This window comes from Pecten maximus, chromosome 7, assembly GCF_902652985.1.
Source record: "Pecten maximus chromosome 7, xPecMax1.1, whole genome shotgun sequence".
Taxonomy (NCBI): domain Eukaryota; kingdom Metazoa; phylum Mollusca; class Bivalvia; order Pectinida; family Pectinidae; genus Pecten; species Pecten maximus.
Genome location: NC_047021.1, coordinates 27,002,797 through 27,016,426, shown reverse-complemented (window position 1 = coordinate 27,016,426; position 13,630 = coordinate 27,002,797). Strand labels below are relative to the sequence as shown.

Sequence of the window (13,630 nt, the reverse complement as noted above, 5' to 3'; positions counted from 1 at the left end):
CGAAGCAGTAAACAACAACTTGTTCATCACGTGTGTTGTAAATGTATTTGTCGTTCTTTTAAAATTTAATATTGGAATTTTTCCAATTTATTTAGTGATAGGGCTGCTGTCCCTCGCAATCTATATTTTAATATTTCTTTGGCCCCCTGTAGTCGCCATCTTTAGACACTTTAGTCCATCAGCATCACTGTATAATGCTGTTTAATACAGTTTGAGTATATTAAATCTATATTCAATCTGCATTGAATTGTGTTAATAGCTTGTGTGTCTTTGGTACCATTCTTTGTGCAAGTTCACACGTTTACTCATCACACTTGGTGTTTGTTTTGGTACTCGTTTACTCATTACACATGGTGTTTGTTCTGACACTCGTTTACTCATTACGTTTGGTGTTTGTTCTGACACTCGTTTACTCATTACGTTTGGTGTTTGTTCTGACACTCGTTTACTCATTACGTTTGGTGTTTGTTCTGACACTCGTTTACTCATTACACATGGTGTTTGTTTTGGTACTCGTTTACTCATTACACATGGTGTTTGTTTTGGTACTCGTTTACTCATTACACATGGTGTTTGTTTTGGTACTCGTTTAAGTCAAATTTACATGATAAGATTAGAAAAAAAAAATTGTACTATAGGCAGTGTAATACCAACCCGACAACCCTATACCGTACTATAGGTAGTGTAATACAAACCCGACAACCCTATACCGTAGGGGGGGGGGGGGGGTCAAGCCAAGCCAGAATTTATTAAAATTCTTCGTAATTGTTATTTTTGTGTCACATTGTCTTGTAGTATCATTTTTGATTTTTAAAATAAAAATTTGATCAATAATTTCAATCGCATATATGCAATGATGTATTTCACACATACATGTACGGCAGATAACACTATTTTTCAGTCGTGCGCTGGACTGGTTAAACGTGTATCGGCATTCTGCCATACTCGTGTGATACATTGGCACCCTATGGCACATAGAAGCGCCAGAAAAGCTGGTGTGCAGTGTAAGATATAGCTATTTTATAGGACTGATCTCTTATCCTCTTAGCTTAGGTTTCCTTGGTTAATGAATGAAGCCTCCTGGACTTTAATTTCCATCACCATTAAATGTGGTATAAGTCAAATTTTCATTAACAGTTAGTATGGATAAACAATAAACGTCCGCATCGCACGTTCTGAGCACGTGAGTTTACGCATGGTACGTGACACACAGTAGATTTGAGTGTTGCCACCGCCCACAACGGTGTGACCAATGTATTACTATGCTTCATCTCAGAACGAGAACAGGGCAAAATCAGGCTTGACGAATTATGTGCGAATTTCACCATGCAAACGAATCCATAAACTTCTAATTTGAAACAAGTATAGATATTGCGAACATCAATCGCGTACTTGAGTTAGGAACTAATCAGTAAACATGGCGTCCGTTTGCCTTTTTATTGTCCCTCAACATCACTAAATAAATTCACAATCACCACACGATGATGACTAGCTTGCTGGTGTGAGGCTTTAAAAACATGTAATATCCCCATAGTCAGTATATTTTGTACTTAAAAGATAAAACTTTCCTACATATCTTGTACTGTGTTAGTCCCTTAACACATATTGTATACGTGATGGCGTCCGTTGTACTAAGACTCTAGTTTACTGTGTCAGAGGTAAGAATGGTGTGACAGTTTGTTACCACTATGCCCAGGATCTGACATTCCAATTCAATTCAATTCTTTTATTACCTTAGGCCTTTCGGTCCATCGGTTTTTAACAAACATATATATACATATACATGATACATTCACACAAAATCTCACACTCTACAGTGTAAATGTTACATAATACTAAGGCGGTACACATTTTCCACCTAGAGTAATGATATGAAATTTCATACATATAATCCTTAGATAATACTTTGAATTAATATGTAGTTATACGTACTAAGGTATATCGAAATTGAACGGTTAATCCTTACACCTGTACAGGTATCAAAATAATGGAACAGGCGGACGAACGGACAGATTGAACATAAACACATAAAAATATCGGACAGAGAGCAGCACTTTGAAAAATACATTGCAGTAATAATGTAGTTACACAATTCAGAACGTTTCCCACATGCTGGATATCGTGGAGAACCGAGATGGTGTAGTGTTTATAGGAATGTAGTGTCGATCCTCCTAGATAACTAATTGAACACTTAGCAGTAGACGCTCTGCAATACGATCCCTGTTAACTTCTAATTGGCACATAATTAGGATGGCACCAAAAAGTAGTAACATTCTGACATGCACTCTTGAATACCTTTTCAAAGTGTGATATAATGAAGTAAAACAATCTCAACTCACGGGAGAATAGCCTGAAATCGTAACCGCGGTGCATTTTTTCTGTGCCTTCTACAACGCAGACATAAAAGAAAGCAATATATCTGTGGTTCATTTGTAATATTTGATGTATTTTATTATAGCAATATGTATGTTACTATCAACTCACCTTTGATCTGTGGATAATAAGACCGTTTGGACCAAAAAGGGATCAGATCCATTTAGTGTAAGTGCTATTCTATATTAGAAAATGGCATTAAAACGATGAATGGGAGGTGTCTGATCGTAAAATTAAGGAATATTACAACCCATCGATCAGTAATGGAAACAACAAAAACGAAGAGTTCACAAAAGGGACAACACTCTAGATATCTATTTGTACTTCAATTACGAGGATTAAGCCTTTACAGATTGCCGTATGGCGACACTAATGGCCGCTTCGTCTTGACCTATACCATGCAATTCACAATACAATTATTGCTCCGAAGGCCCCTGTCAATCATCAGCAAGGACTAATCTGGAATGAAGCGCGATAGTGATACCATTTTCTTTAGATTCATTTTATCCACAAACTTGTTGAGTGTAGAGTATATTTGATAAACGGGCACTTTGATGCAATTTTCGCCAGAGTTTTGACATGTTCTGAATATGGTTTCCGTTGAAAATGTCCATTCGTTAATGTTATAGATATGGCCATGGTCCCGCTGGCAGTTTATAGGTGTGGGAATATCCCCATACAACTTAGAAATGGAACCCATGGGATGACTCTATCCAGTCCACTTAGAAAGAACACAGATACGAGTTTGGTTCTATTGCAATAATTAGTTCGTAACAGCTGTAGCCTTACCATATGTTATCACTAACTGAGTAATTCGCACTTTGATGTTGCTGCTCACGGCACCGACATCAATTATTAGTACTACAAACATTTGTTCTAAACATTAATTAGATATCGTAAGAGATATTTGATAACGATAATAGAAGCAATAGTTCTATTAAATCATTACCCTGTGGTTAAAATAATCAATTTTTCGCTTCTGGTTGTTGAATTATAAAGATATGTTATCGTTATTTATAGAAGAAAGCATCAAGAAATCACTGGATGTAGCGATATGTCGATTTATCAATATCGGCTTACAACTTTGTAGTTGAATAGCCGCGGTGGCCGAGTGGTTAAGGTGTCCCGACACTTTATCACTAGCCCTCCACCTCTGGGTTGCGAGTTCGAAACCTACGTGGGGCAGTTGCCAGGTACTGACTGTAGGCCGGTGGTTTTTCTCCGGGTACTCCGGCTTTCCTCCACCTCCAAAACCTGGCACGTCCTTAAATGACACTGGCTGTTAATAGGACGTTAAACAAAAACAAACCAAACCAAAAGTTGAATAACCCAAGGAATGACTTGTAAGTCGCTTTAGTTATACTCAAGCGATATCCGATCTCTGTCTTCCGACCGAAAGTTCAATTGAGCCAAGTAGCATGAGGCGAATGACTTTGCCAACAATAGAAAACAGTTAACCGTACGTGAACTTAATATATTACCTCACAATGAGGAGAAAAAATGTCAGGGGATATATATCACTGTAAAGGAAGGTAATAGCTTACCAGGATGGAAGACAATCGCATTGTTAAAAAGACCGACAAATGTACATTACTAAAGAAAATGCATTAGCCAAAGGGAAGTAGAATATTAAACGTGTAAGAAAACAAATAAATTATCTCAACAACATCTACCTTGAGAAGGCAAATATATGGTCCTTTAGGAAAGCGAGTTGTAAGAATGCAATCGGTTGATTCTCAAGGACAATATCTATATCAGTATTTTGAACATACAATTTGGTCCTTGGCAGAGGAGGCAGTTACCTAAGGAGCGACAATCACTTAGCTTGGCTAAGGCGCTGTTAACCTAAACATCACTCTACGATATATTTAGACCCATTCTGAACTATTTCTTGGTTTCTTCACTTTTGATCCTGTTGTTAATGACGTGTTCTAGAAGGACGAAACATATGCGTGATGTTTATTTGGCGTGTACCATATGGTCTATGACATACAATGTATGATATCACTGACATGTGTTTGTATGGACGATGACTTGTTTTAAATGGAATAACATGACATGTTTTAGAAATTAATATTTAGACGTAACACGTAAGGCAACAGAAGCCCTCAGACCGACCGACCTTACAACGCAGCGATTCCAGAGAAGTGTTCAAATGACATGCAAGTCAATATTGGTAGTATAAAATGTATGTTGTGTCTAGTAGTGATTGTAATACTGCACCATATAGCTTCTTGATATCTCTAGAACTCTACACTTATGTTTGGGACCAAAACTATGGAAATCCAGAAACGCAAACATTATCAATACACAGAAAGTGCTGATGTGTCAAAAATATGTCAACAGATGTTATTCTTCTCTTTAGTTCATGAATTTTTTCTTCGAATTTTCCTGATTCTATTTTTGAAGAATTTGTAAAAAAAAAAAAAAAAAAACGTTAAAAAAAATCATACTTTACGAAAAACGCCACGTCTTTCGGCTGGTAATAAAAACATTGTTCTCGGCTGTTTCATGTTCAAAACATTATTTTTCTGCGCCGCGAACATTAAAGTAAAACGTAATTTTGACGTTATTTCTTTTTTCCCCCTACCAAAATGGTCAGTAAAATATTGATTTCTCTGAAAATAGAAATTGGCAAACAATGCCAATATGATGAGCTGCAAGAGGAGACAACTTTCTACAAGTGTGGTAGATTTTGTAAAATAAAAAGCGAAAAAAAGAAAATGAATGAAATAAAGAGGCAGAACTACAAGTGTTGACATACAGTGTATGTTTTGTCCGTGAGTGAATAAACAAAACATAAGGCCGATATCTAGATTATTTTCTGTTAATAATGTTGTTTACGTTTTATCTAAAAAAATGCCTCATCTCATCTGAATTTGTCGGTTATTGGCTGCTCTATCACAGCTGTCATTCAGTCTGTAAATGACGGGGTTCCAGTACAGGCTTCATTCTTAGATTTTGTCCTGAATGATAACGCTTCTGTAAATGACGTGCTTGCATGGAATGTTTTATTATGACTCTGTGCCGTTCCGCGATGTTCAGTAAATTGGAGATAACTTACGAAGCCTGTTGGCCACCATCAGTATTTCCACACGTAGTACGAGGTGAATGTTTCCCAGAAAGCGAAATATATATTTTACTAATAAAAAGAGAACCCTACGATGAAGAATTCGTGTCCGCAATTTTTTTCAAAAGTGCGGCGCGGTCATTGATATGTCATAGTATATTTTTTAACGAAGTGGCTTTATCTATATGAGCGATATAGACCTACGTATGACCCTGTCCCTGCCTTGCGTCTCATGAGATGTTTGCTAGCTTGTAGGTTAAATGTCTCTCTATGCTTATAGAATTACTCTTGCTTCCATTTAGACTGATTGCCTGCTTTAGTAGTAGTTCCTTACATAAGGCGGCGCTCTGAACACTCATTAAAAGTAATCAGTCATCAGGTTTGTAATTCGGAGTATAATCCTCATTTGATTAGATTAAATACTCAATTAACTGAACAGATCACTGATTTATGAAAACGAATATGAATTTAATGTACATGAAAAAAGACTAAGGCGAACAATTGGGACAAACTCTAACTCCACCAGAACTAAGAAGGATTTCATTTAAGACATTACTACTACTATCAATACCACGTGTTAACAGTCTATTAAAGTAGATGGTGTCATACTCTATATAGGTGCGTCTTTCCCACGTTAGCTTTATGTCATATGTAAGTACATAAGGACAAAATATACATTAGTGTATATTCGTTCTGATGACGTGGAAAATTTAACGTCGGCTTGGGAGAATGCTATGTGTAAGGACTATGTCTGGATTGGTTAAATCCATAAGGCTCGGATGGATCTAAGCTTGTAATGAATTTGTCAGTGTGATTATATTGCACAAACCATGGGAATTTCGATCAAAAAGAATCAGTTTCACAATCCAAACTCCCAACCAAGAAACAGTTTTGTCACGATTTAATGTAAGCTTGTCTGTAGGACAGAGAGTTAAATAGTGATCACAGACACATTGTTGTTCCCTTGTGACAAAGACATCTTGACGCAAATTACAATCTTGCTTTGTTAACTTTATTTGTTACAGCCAAACCCCTTGAAGACGCTCTAAAACACCAATAAATTCTCTCCAAACCATATAGATGTACTCCATTTCCGAAGTCTATTTTTCACTACACAGGGGTCATGATAATAACACTACAAACTAATAGAAGAATAGAAAGGAATTTGTATTTAAAATATAAAATTAACGATATAACTAATATTTAAACTATTATCACACACTGTAGTAAATAGTGTTAAAAGTGACCGATATAACTAGTAATTAAACTGTTAATACAAACCAATAATAGTAGTAAATGGTGCTAAAAGTGACCAATATAACTAGTAATTAACTGTTAATTCAAACCAATAATAGTAGTAAATGGTGTTAAAAGTGACCGATATAACTAGTATTTAACTGTTAATACAAACCAATAATAGTAGTAAATGGTGTTAAAAGTGACCGATATAACTAGCAATTAAACTGTTAATTCAAACCAATAATAGTAGTAAATGGTGTTAAAAGTGACCGATATAACTAGTAATTAAACTGTTAATACAAACCAATAATAGTAGTACATGGTGTTAAATGTGATCGATATAACTAGCAATTAACTGTTAATACAAACCAATAATAGTAGTAAATGGTGTTAAATGTGACCGATATAACTAGTAATGAAACTGGACACACCAATAGTAGGAAATCGTAATTCATCTATTGGTGAACATAACACGTGATGTATATACGGACTTGAACTACAGTATGTATTAGTCTAATGGTTATAGGACATCATTCTGAGACCTAACTTACAATGGATGTCATGACGTTTATTCCTGTTTAACCAGAGACGTGAGATTGGTGCTCCACTGTTGAGAACAACCTTCAATGGGGACAATAGCTTATTTTATCGAAATTCAACACACTAACACAACCGTATGACATACAATGTAGGTTAAATGGCGGAGTAAGTCCCAACCAAACAATATCCATATGTATATCATCCCCCGTTCAATAGGTGGACGTCCAGTAGATCAGATGTTTAACGGATGAACAGACAAAGTAGACTTGTGGGGCGTAGCATTTCGTCTGTCTGAGTTCCAAATGTTTTTTCCCCGGTCATTTCGTCGCTAAAAAGCACCTGCGCAGTGAGATTCAATGCTGAGTTATGGGTAAAAAAATACTTTTAAAATGCGTCTTTTATACGCGACAAAGATATTTTGACGAAATGTCGAAAGGAATCGGTGGATACGCCCCACCAGGATGTTTCGTGAGTACGGACCTACCATCGGCCGCCCAGTGACCAACTTAACTGTCAGTAGGTTCTAGAATAACAAATCTACCCAGATTTACGACAGTTAGATTTAGTTTTAAACGAGGGTTAATTGAAGACTCCAATATGGCGAAGACACAATACCCTGACGACTGTGAAGTCTTACTGCAACAAATACGAAACCTTACATTTCGTTACTCTTCCAGAAAACATACTAGTTTGTTTTTATTCATTCTCGGCATGCACGTGAAATGTATGGCCGTTATTAAAACTAGGACGCGAATGAGCCGTTCGTTCTAGCTCGCTCCCCTCGGGGAGATTACATAGGCATGGGCAAACTGTCTTCTGATTACGTCCGAATTTCCCTTGTGTCCACTGCAATACCCCGTTAATCCTTTACCAATAAGGAATAGACAGTGCTGGTTGGTATAGCAACAGTAAAGCAACACTGCGCGAGTCTTCCCTGACACGTCTCGTGCTTACTTTACAGCGAAAAGCTGCCCCTGGCGTAAATGCCGATCAGTTCAGATTTATTTCTAGCTTTCTGGTGATAGAGTTCCCTAATTTCCTTATCACTGCTTGACATATTAAATCCTCTGGAAAGCATGCTTCAGCGACGGAATATTACTTTGGTTCTACCCTTGTTACATGAACGGGTTGTTGTGAATTTGTTTATAAAAGATGTACTTGGTACAATGAAGGCATATTAAAGTTCGAATTTATGTTGTGCTTTTTTTTTTATAAAACCATCTTGTTTGGTTATTTTAAACCCCCTTGCTTGTAGGTCGGAACACCTAAGGAACGAGGTTCGAACACTTGTCATTGTGCTTTTGACATTGCTCTACCAACTGATCCACGATACCATTTTGTTTTACAATTTATTTCTGGTTATTCTGGGTATTCCTTTTTCTTTTTATACTTCTTGTTAAGAAGAACTCATTTTTTCAAAGCATAGATATGCTGTTTGTCTTAACACTATTGCCAAAGTAGTTACTTTAACCAGAATCCAATTCTCCAAAGTAGAAAATCACTGTTTACTGATATCTAATCTTCAAACATCTTTTTTTTTTATTATCAATATTTCTATCATCATTTCTGAAGTTGATGTTAAGCTGATGAGGCAGAATATCAGGAGGAAGAATCAACAGAGAACCGAGTCCTCAGAAACGCCCTAATTATGCTTAATATAGTTTTTATAATCCATCAAATTATCTTAATCAGGCCATAAATCCTCCAAAGTATAGTTAAGTATTTCAGCGAGCATTACCAGGCTTTTTATATAATCATACACGTTATCTCTATCAAAATATATGGTTATGGATATCGGTATCGGCTGTTTTTTAAGTAGTGTACTTTTACTGGAACAGCCAGTTAACATGTACTCTACACTATTATCGGAACTGGGCTGCGCTCATCATAGTTATAAAAGTGAAGGAAGAAAACACAGTTGATCAAATTAACTCAGAAAATGTCGATATAAATGTCATTGAAATGTACATATGTACGTACAACAAAGACAAATTAAGACGAGATTAATTTAATAAATTCTCTGAGTTTAAAACAAATACGCCTACAGATTCAACAAAGGTAGGATTTAATAGAGGAAAAAATAATAACGTCAGGAAAATCTCCAATTTGGTAACATAATATGATTGACCATAGTTGGTGCGTAGATAATTACTGCGCTGAACACGTTTATGGTCATTCCATTGGGTTTGAAGTTTCGTGTACTCGAAAAGAATTCATGGGATTCATTGTTTTTCATCATAAACAATTCTATCCCTTTCAGAATATTCTGTTAACTCAATAAGAAAATATACATTTTACAGATTGTCATAAATATATAAACGCGCCCGTACTTACTCCTTCCTTTCAAACAATGGCTATATTTCAATAGTTAGATTGTCAGAATTTGTTGGAAACAGAAAATTGAAAAAAAAAAATTAAAAAAAATATATATATATATATATTTCTATTAGGCATACATGTATACAAATCTGGAGATGACGTCTACTTGATTTGATAAAAAAAAGTTTTTCTATAAATGTTATTTGGAAATTACTTATATTCTTAGAAAGAATTGCTTTTATAAACTTTATCGAAGGGCATTCAAATAGTAAATCCAGTGATATCTTACAAACCTATCAATCACTAGAATGGTGCGATTTAACAGAGGTAACTTGATCAATATATAGTATGTATCATGGCTCACCATGGGCCGTGTTGTAGACACATCTATTAGGCTATTTTCCTATATAGATGACCTTTAACGCGGCTATCCATGATCTTTAAACCAGAATATAGTTCAGATGATTTAGTTTAGGTAGTATAGTTCAGGTAGTAAAGTTCAAATAATATAGTTCAGATAATAAAGTTCATGTAGTACAGTTCAGGTAGTAAAGTTCAAATAATATAGTTCAGATAATATAGCTTAGACTATTAAGTTCAGATTAATAAGTTAAGATAATATAGTTCAGATAATGTAGTTCAGATAATGTAGTTCAGAAATTATAGTTCAGATAATACAGTTCAGATAATAAGTTCAGATATGTAACTCACTACTCTAGATGTTACCAATAACACATCAGTCCGTCTACACTAACATGTATATCAGTGCCTTTTTGGCAGAACTCTTACGTTTTGTATAACTATCTCAGGGTCACATATAGTTCTACCTTTTCTATATCTCCGAGCAAAGTGTCACTATGGTAGATTAGTCAATGTTTCTTGTCTCCAAACTTTTAACCCGTAATGCTTTAAATGACCACAACTTTATAGTCCGCGTTAACACTTTGATGTGTTTTCCACAGTGTGCTGACGTGTTTCTCGGAAGTTGACAATATGTTATGTCCTTGCCTTATTTGGTGACTAGCGTTAATTGCCTTACCTTGTAATGGTCTTAGTATAGCCAGTAAAACCTTGTTTTGATGATAGGTTATGTCGGTTAACGAGGTTACTCGTCACAGCACCTTGTTATTGCGTACAAGTATGACAAAGTTCAGGTGACCATCAATATATCGGTAAGAAAACGGTAATACATGTAACTCGAAAAGACCCCATTCTGACATAATCTTCAACAGTTAGTGCTATCATTTCTGGGTTCACACCTTGCCTTTATACATACTATAATACCACTGTAGTATTACCTGAATTATGCAATGCGTCCTTGATTCTAAATTATTTTGTTTCTTTAACAGGTGAGCAACATGTACATTGTGAGTCTAGCTGTTGCCGACCTCATCGTAGGGATTTTTGTCATGCCTGTCAGCGCCATCTACATCTTCACGGAGGAGTGGATGTTCGGGGTGGCAATTTGCCAAATCTGGATTGTCATTGACTACACTGCCAGCACCGCTTCGATATTAAATCTCTTCATTCTCAGTGTGGATCGTTACTGGTCAGTTACCTCCCCTTTAAAATATCTCAGGAAGCGGACAAAACGGAGGGCGCTGCGGATGATATCAATCGTATGGCTATTATCAAGTTTATGGATTATTCCTATAGTATCTTGGCACCATATAGCAAACAATGGCGTGAGGAGAGTGCAGTCCAATGTGTGTGACACGGAATACGCGCACGATTCTGTATTCAAAGTTATAACAGCCTTTTTTAATTTCTATCTTCCACTTGCAATAATGTATAGCTTATACGGGAAAGTGTTTCACGAGATACGAAAGCGATCCGCACTGGAACTAGGTCAAAGGTACGCCAGACCAGTAATAGCAGATATGCAATACAACCCGGATTCTCCAACTCTAGACAATAGTAGTGATGGTAGACTGGATTCATATTCTGATGAAAACCATTCTATAAAAACAGATTCTAGTAATTACTCTTCTATCAAACTCGCACCGAACAATCTTGTACGTTCTAAGAAATCTAAAAAGAATAGAAAATCAAAACCATCCAGATCTAAACGTAAACACTGCAAAAGACGATGTCTCGAGGAAAAACCTTTCAATCCAAAGTGCAAGGTAGAATATATTTATGACGAGAATGTCTTAGATCCGAAGACAGAAAAAGTGGAACGTTTTTTTTACCAGGAGCATATACCTATGAGTGCGAAACCTTCTCGAGAAATTCTTATAAGTCCCCCTATAATATGTAACGAGCATTCAATATCTTCAGGGGGTACTCCAGTCAGTTCCAGTAGTGAGGAGAGACGGACATTAGCCTACAAGTCTAAGAAAGACCGACAGAATTATAGTTTAATAAGTGGCTTACGTCAGATGCGTCAAGCCGAACACATTATCGACCATACCGTGTCCGTCACGCGGGACGGAAATGGCGTGACGCACATCCGGAACTCCTCTAATGGCCGGGCTAGACGTGGGTCAGCATTGATGTTCGACGACGAATCAAACCGCCGCATGTCGACTACGCTAAATATCAAACATAGAATAAAAAATATCCGACAAAGTTCACTGAAAAAGGAGATAAAAGCGGCGAGACAGCTGGGAGTTATAATGGGCGCGTTTACATTGTGCTTCCTGCCATATTTTATTTTATTTTTAGTAATTGCCTTTTGTCCCAACTGTATACATCCCGATTTAATGACTGCAATGACATGGATTGGATATTTAAACTCAACATTGAATCCAGTTCTTTATCCACTGTGTAATATCAACTTCCGCCGGAAGTTCCGTAAGATGTTAAGGTTAGATCGTGAACAGAGGCGTAGACGCCATAATATTAGGACGGTGGAAAGGAATAGTTTCACAATGAGATACGACTGACCAAACATCGAAATACATTCAGGAATTCATTGCCATCATTATAGTCATTGTCGTCATCTAACGTGACTACATCATCATCATCATCATCATCATCATCATCATCATCCTCATCATCATCATCATCATCATCGTCGTCATCATAGATGCAAATTTGATTGAGTGTTAGCTTTATCTTTAAGTTGCTTTAGTTTACAACGCCTGCACTGAACCAAATGTTATTTCATGGAGTTCTCATCAAGCGCCAACAAGAGACACGAACAGTGCACGTGCATGGTGCGTTCCGTGTTTCAAGACATCAGTGTGGTGACATAAATTATAGACCGGGACACGGGGTGGTTATCGACAGATTAATCTCATCTGGAAATGATCGATAATCGATAAAACGGAAAGGGGAGTATGTGGTTAATACCCTAATCCACGACATCCCCGTATAGATTCTGTTTAACTAAAAGTACTATATTTATTTGAACATTTAGTTCTAAATTAAGAACCAGTGAGAAATAAAAGTGAGTGAGAGTTGATTAGAGTAACTTCATTTTCCCTGATTGCTTTCTTAATAATGTATGTCCAAAACACCGACATATTCCGAAATTTAATTTTATGAGTTTGACGTTATACCATGAGTTTTTGTAACGCATACTTCAAACAGAAGTCTCTCATCTCGAGATCGATAAAACGTGTTTTATGGCTCTATGACTTGACGTGCTAGTTGATTAACTTGAACTAAATTCATTGTGAATATAAAACACTTAAAATAACGTTTGTGGAGTTATTACTAAAACAGTTTCATTAATAAAGTGATTATAAGACGGAACTAAACAATTAGGGTGACAGAGGCGTGTGTACCGGTAAGTGCTAGATAATTACTGGAATTGTCGATACTGCTTGTATCTGAGATGAAACGTTTATACTCGCGTTACCACCAGAGTTTGTTTCAAATAACTTTCATTTTCATGCAAGTGTATTGTTTGACGAATATCTACATGTGATTAAACAATTTATAAAACAAACCTAGCTCTGTGTTTTTTTTTGTTGTTTTTTTGTTGTTGTTTGTTTTTTTTTTTTGTTTTTTTTTGTGGGGGGGGGGGGGGGGGGGTATATTATATACAATATGCATAAAATGTGTCGTATAAGACAAGTAATTGGACATAGAATTCTCTTGTAGTCACCAGTTCCTCGTACACTGTTACATAAGAGACCA

General features: G+C 36.4%; 1 protein-coding gene across 1 annotated transcript; it reads left to right on the top strand.

The window, feature by feature from the left end:
• Positions 1 to 7,648: 7,648 nt before the first annotated feature.
• On the top strand, positions 7,649 to 13,423 carry LOC117331155 (histamine H1 receptor-like). The gene is made up of 2 exons (XM_033889751.1): positions 7,649 to 7,690; positions 10,891 to 13,423. The coding sequence occupies exons 1-2, from the start codon at positions 7,649 to 7,651 to the stop codon at positions 12,427 to 12,429; spliced, it is 1,581 nt and encodes a 526-aa protein (XP_033745642.1). The 3' UTR covers positions 12,430 to 13,423.
• The last annotated feature ends 207 nt before the right edge of the window (positions 13,424 to 13,630 follow it).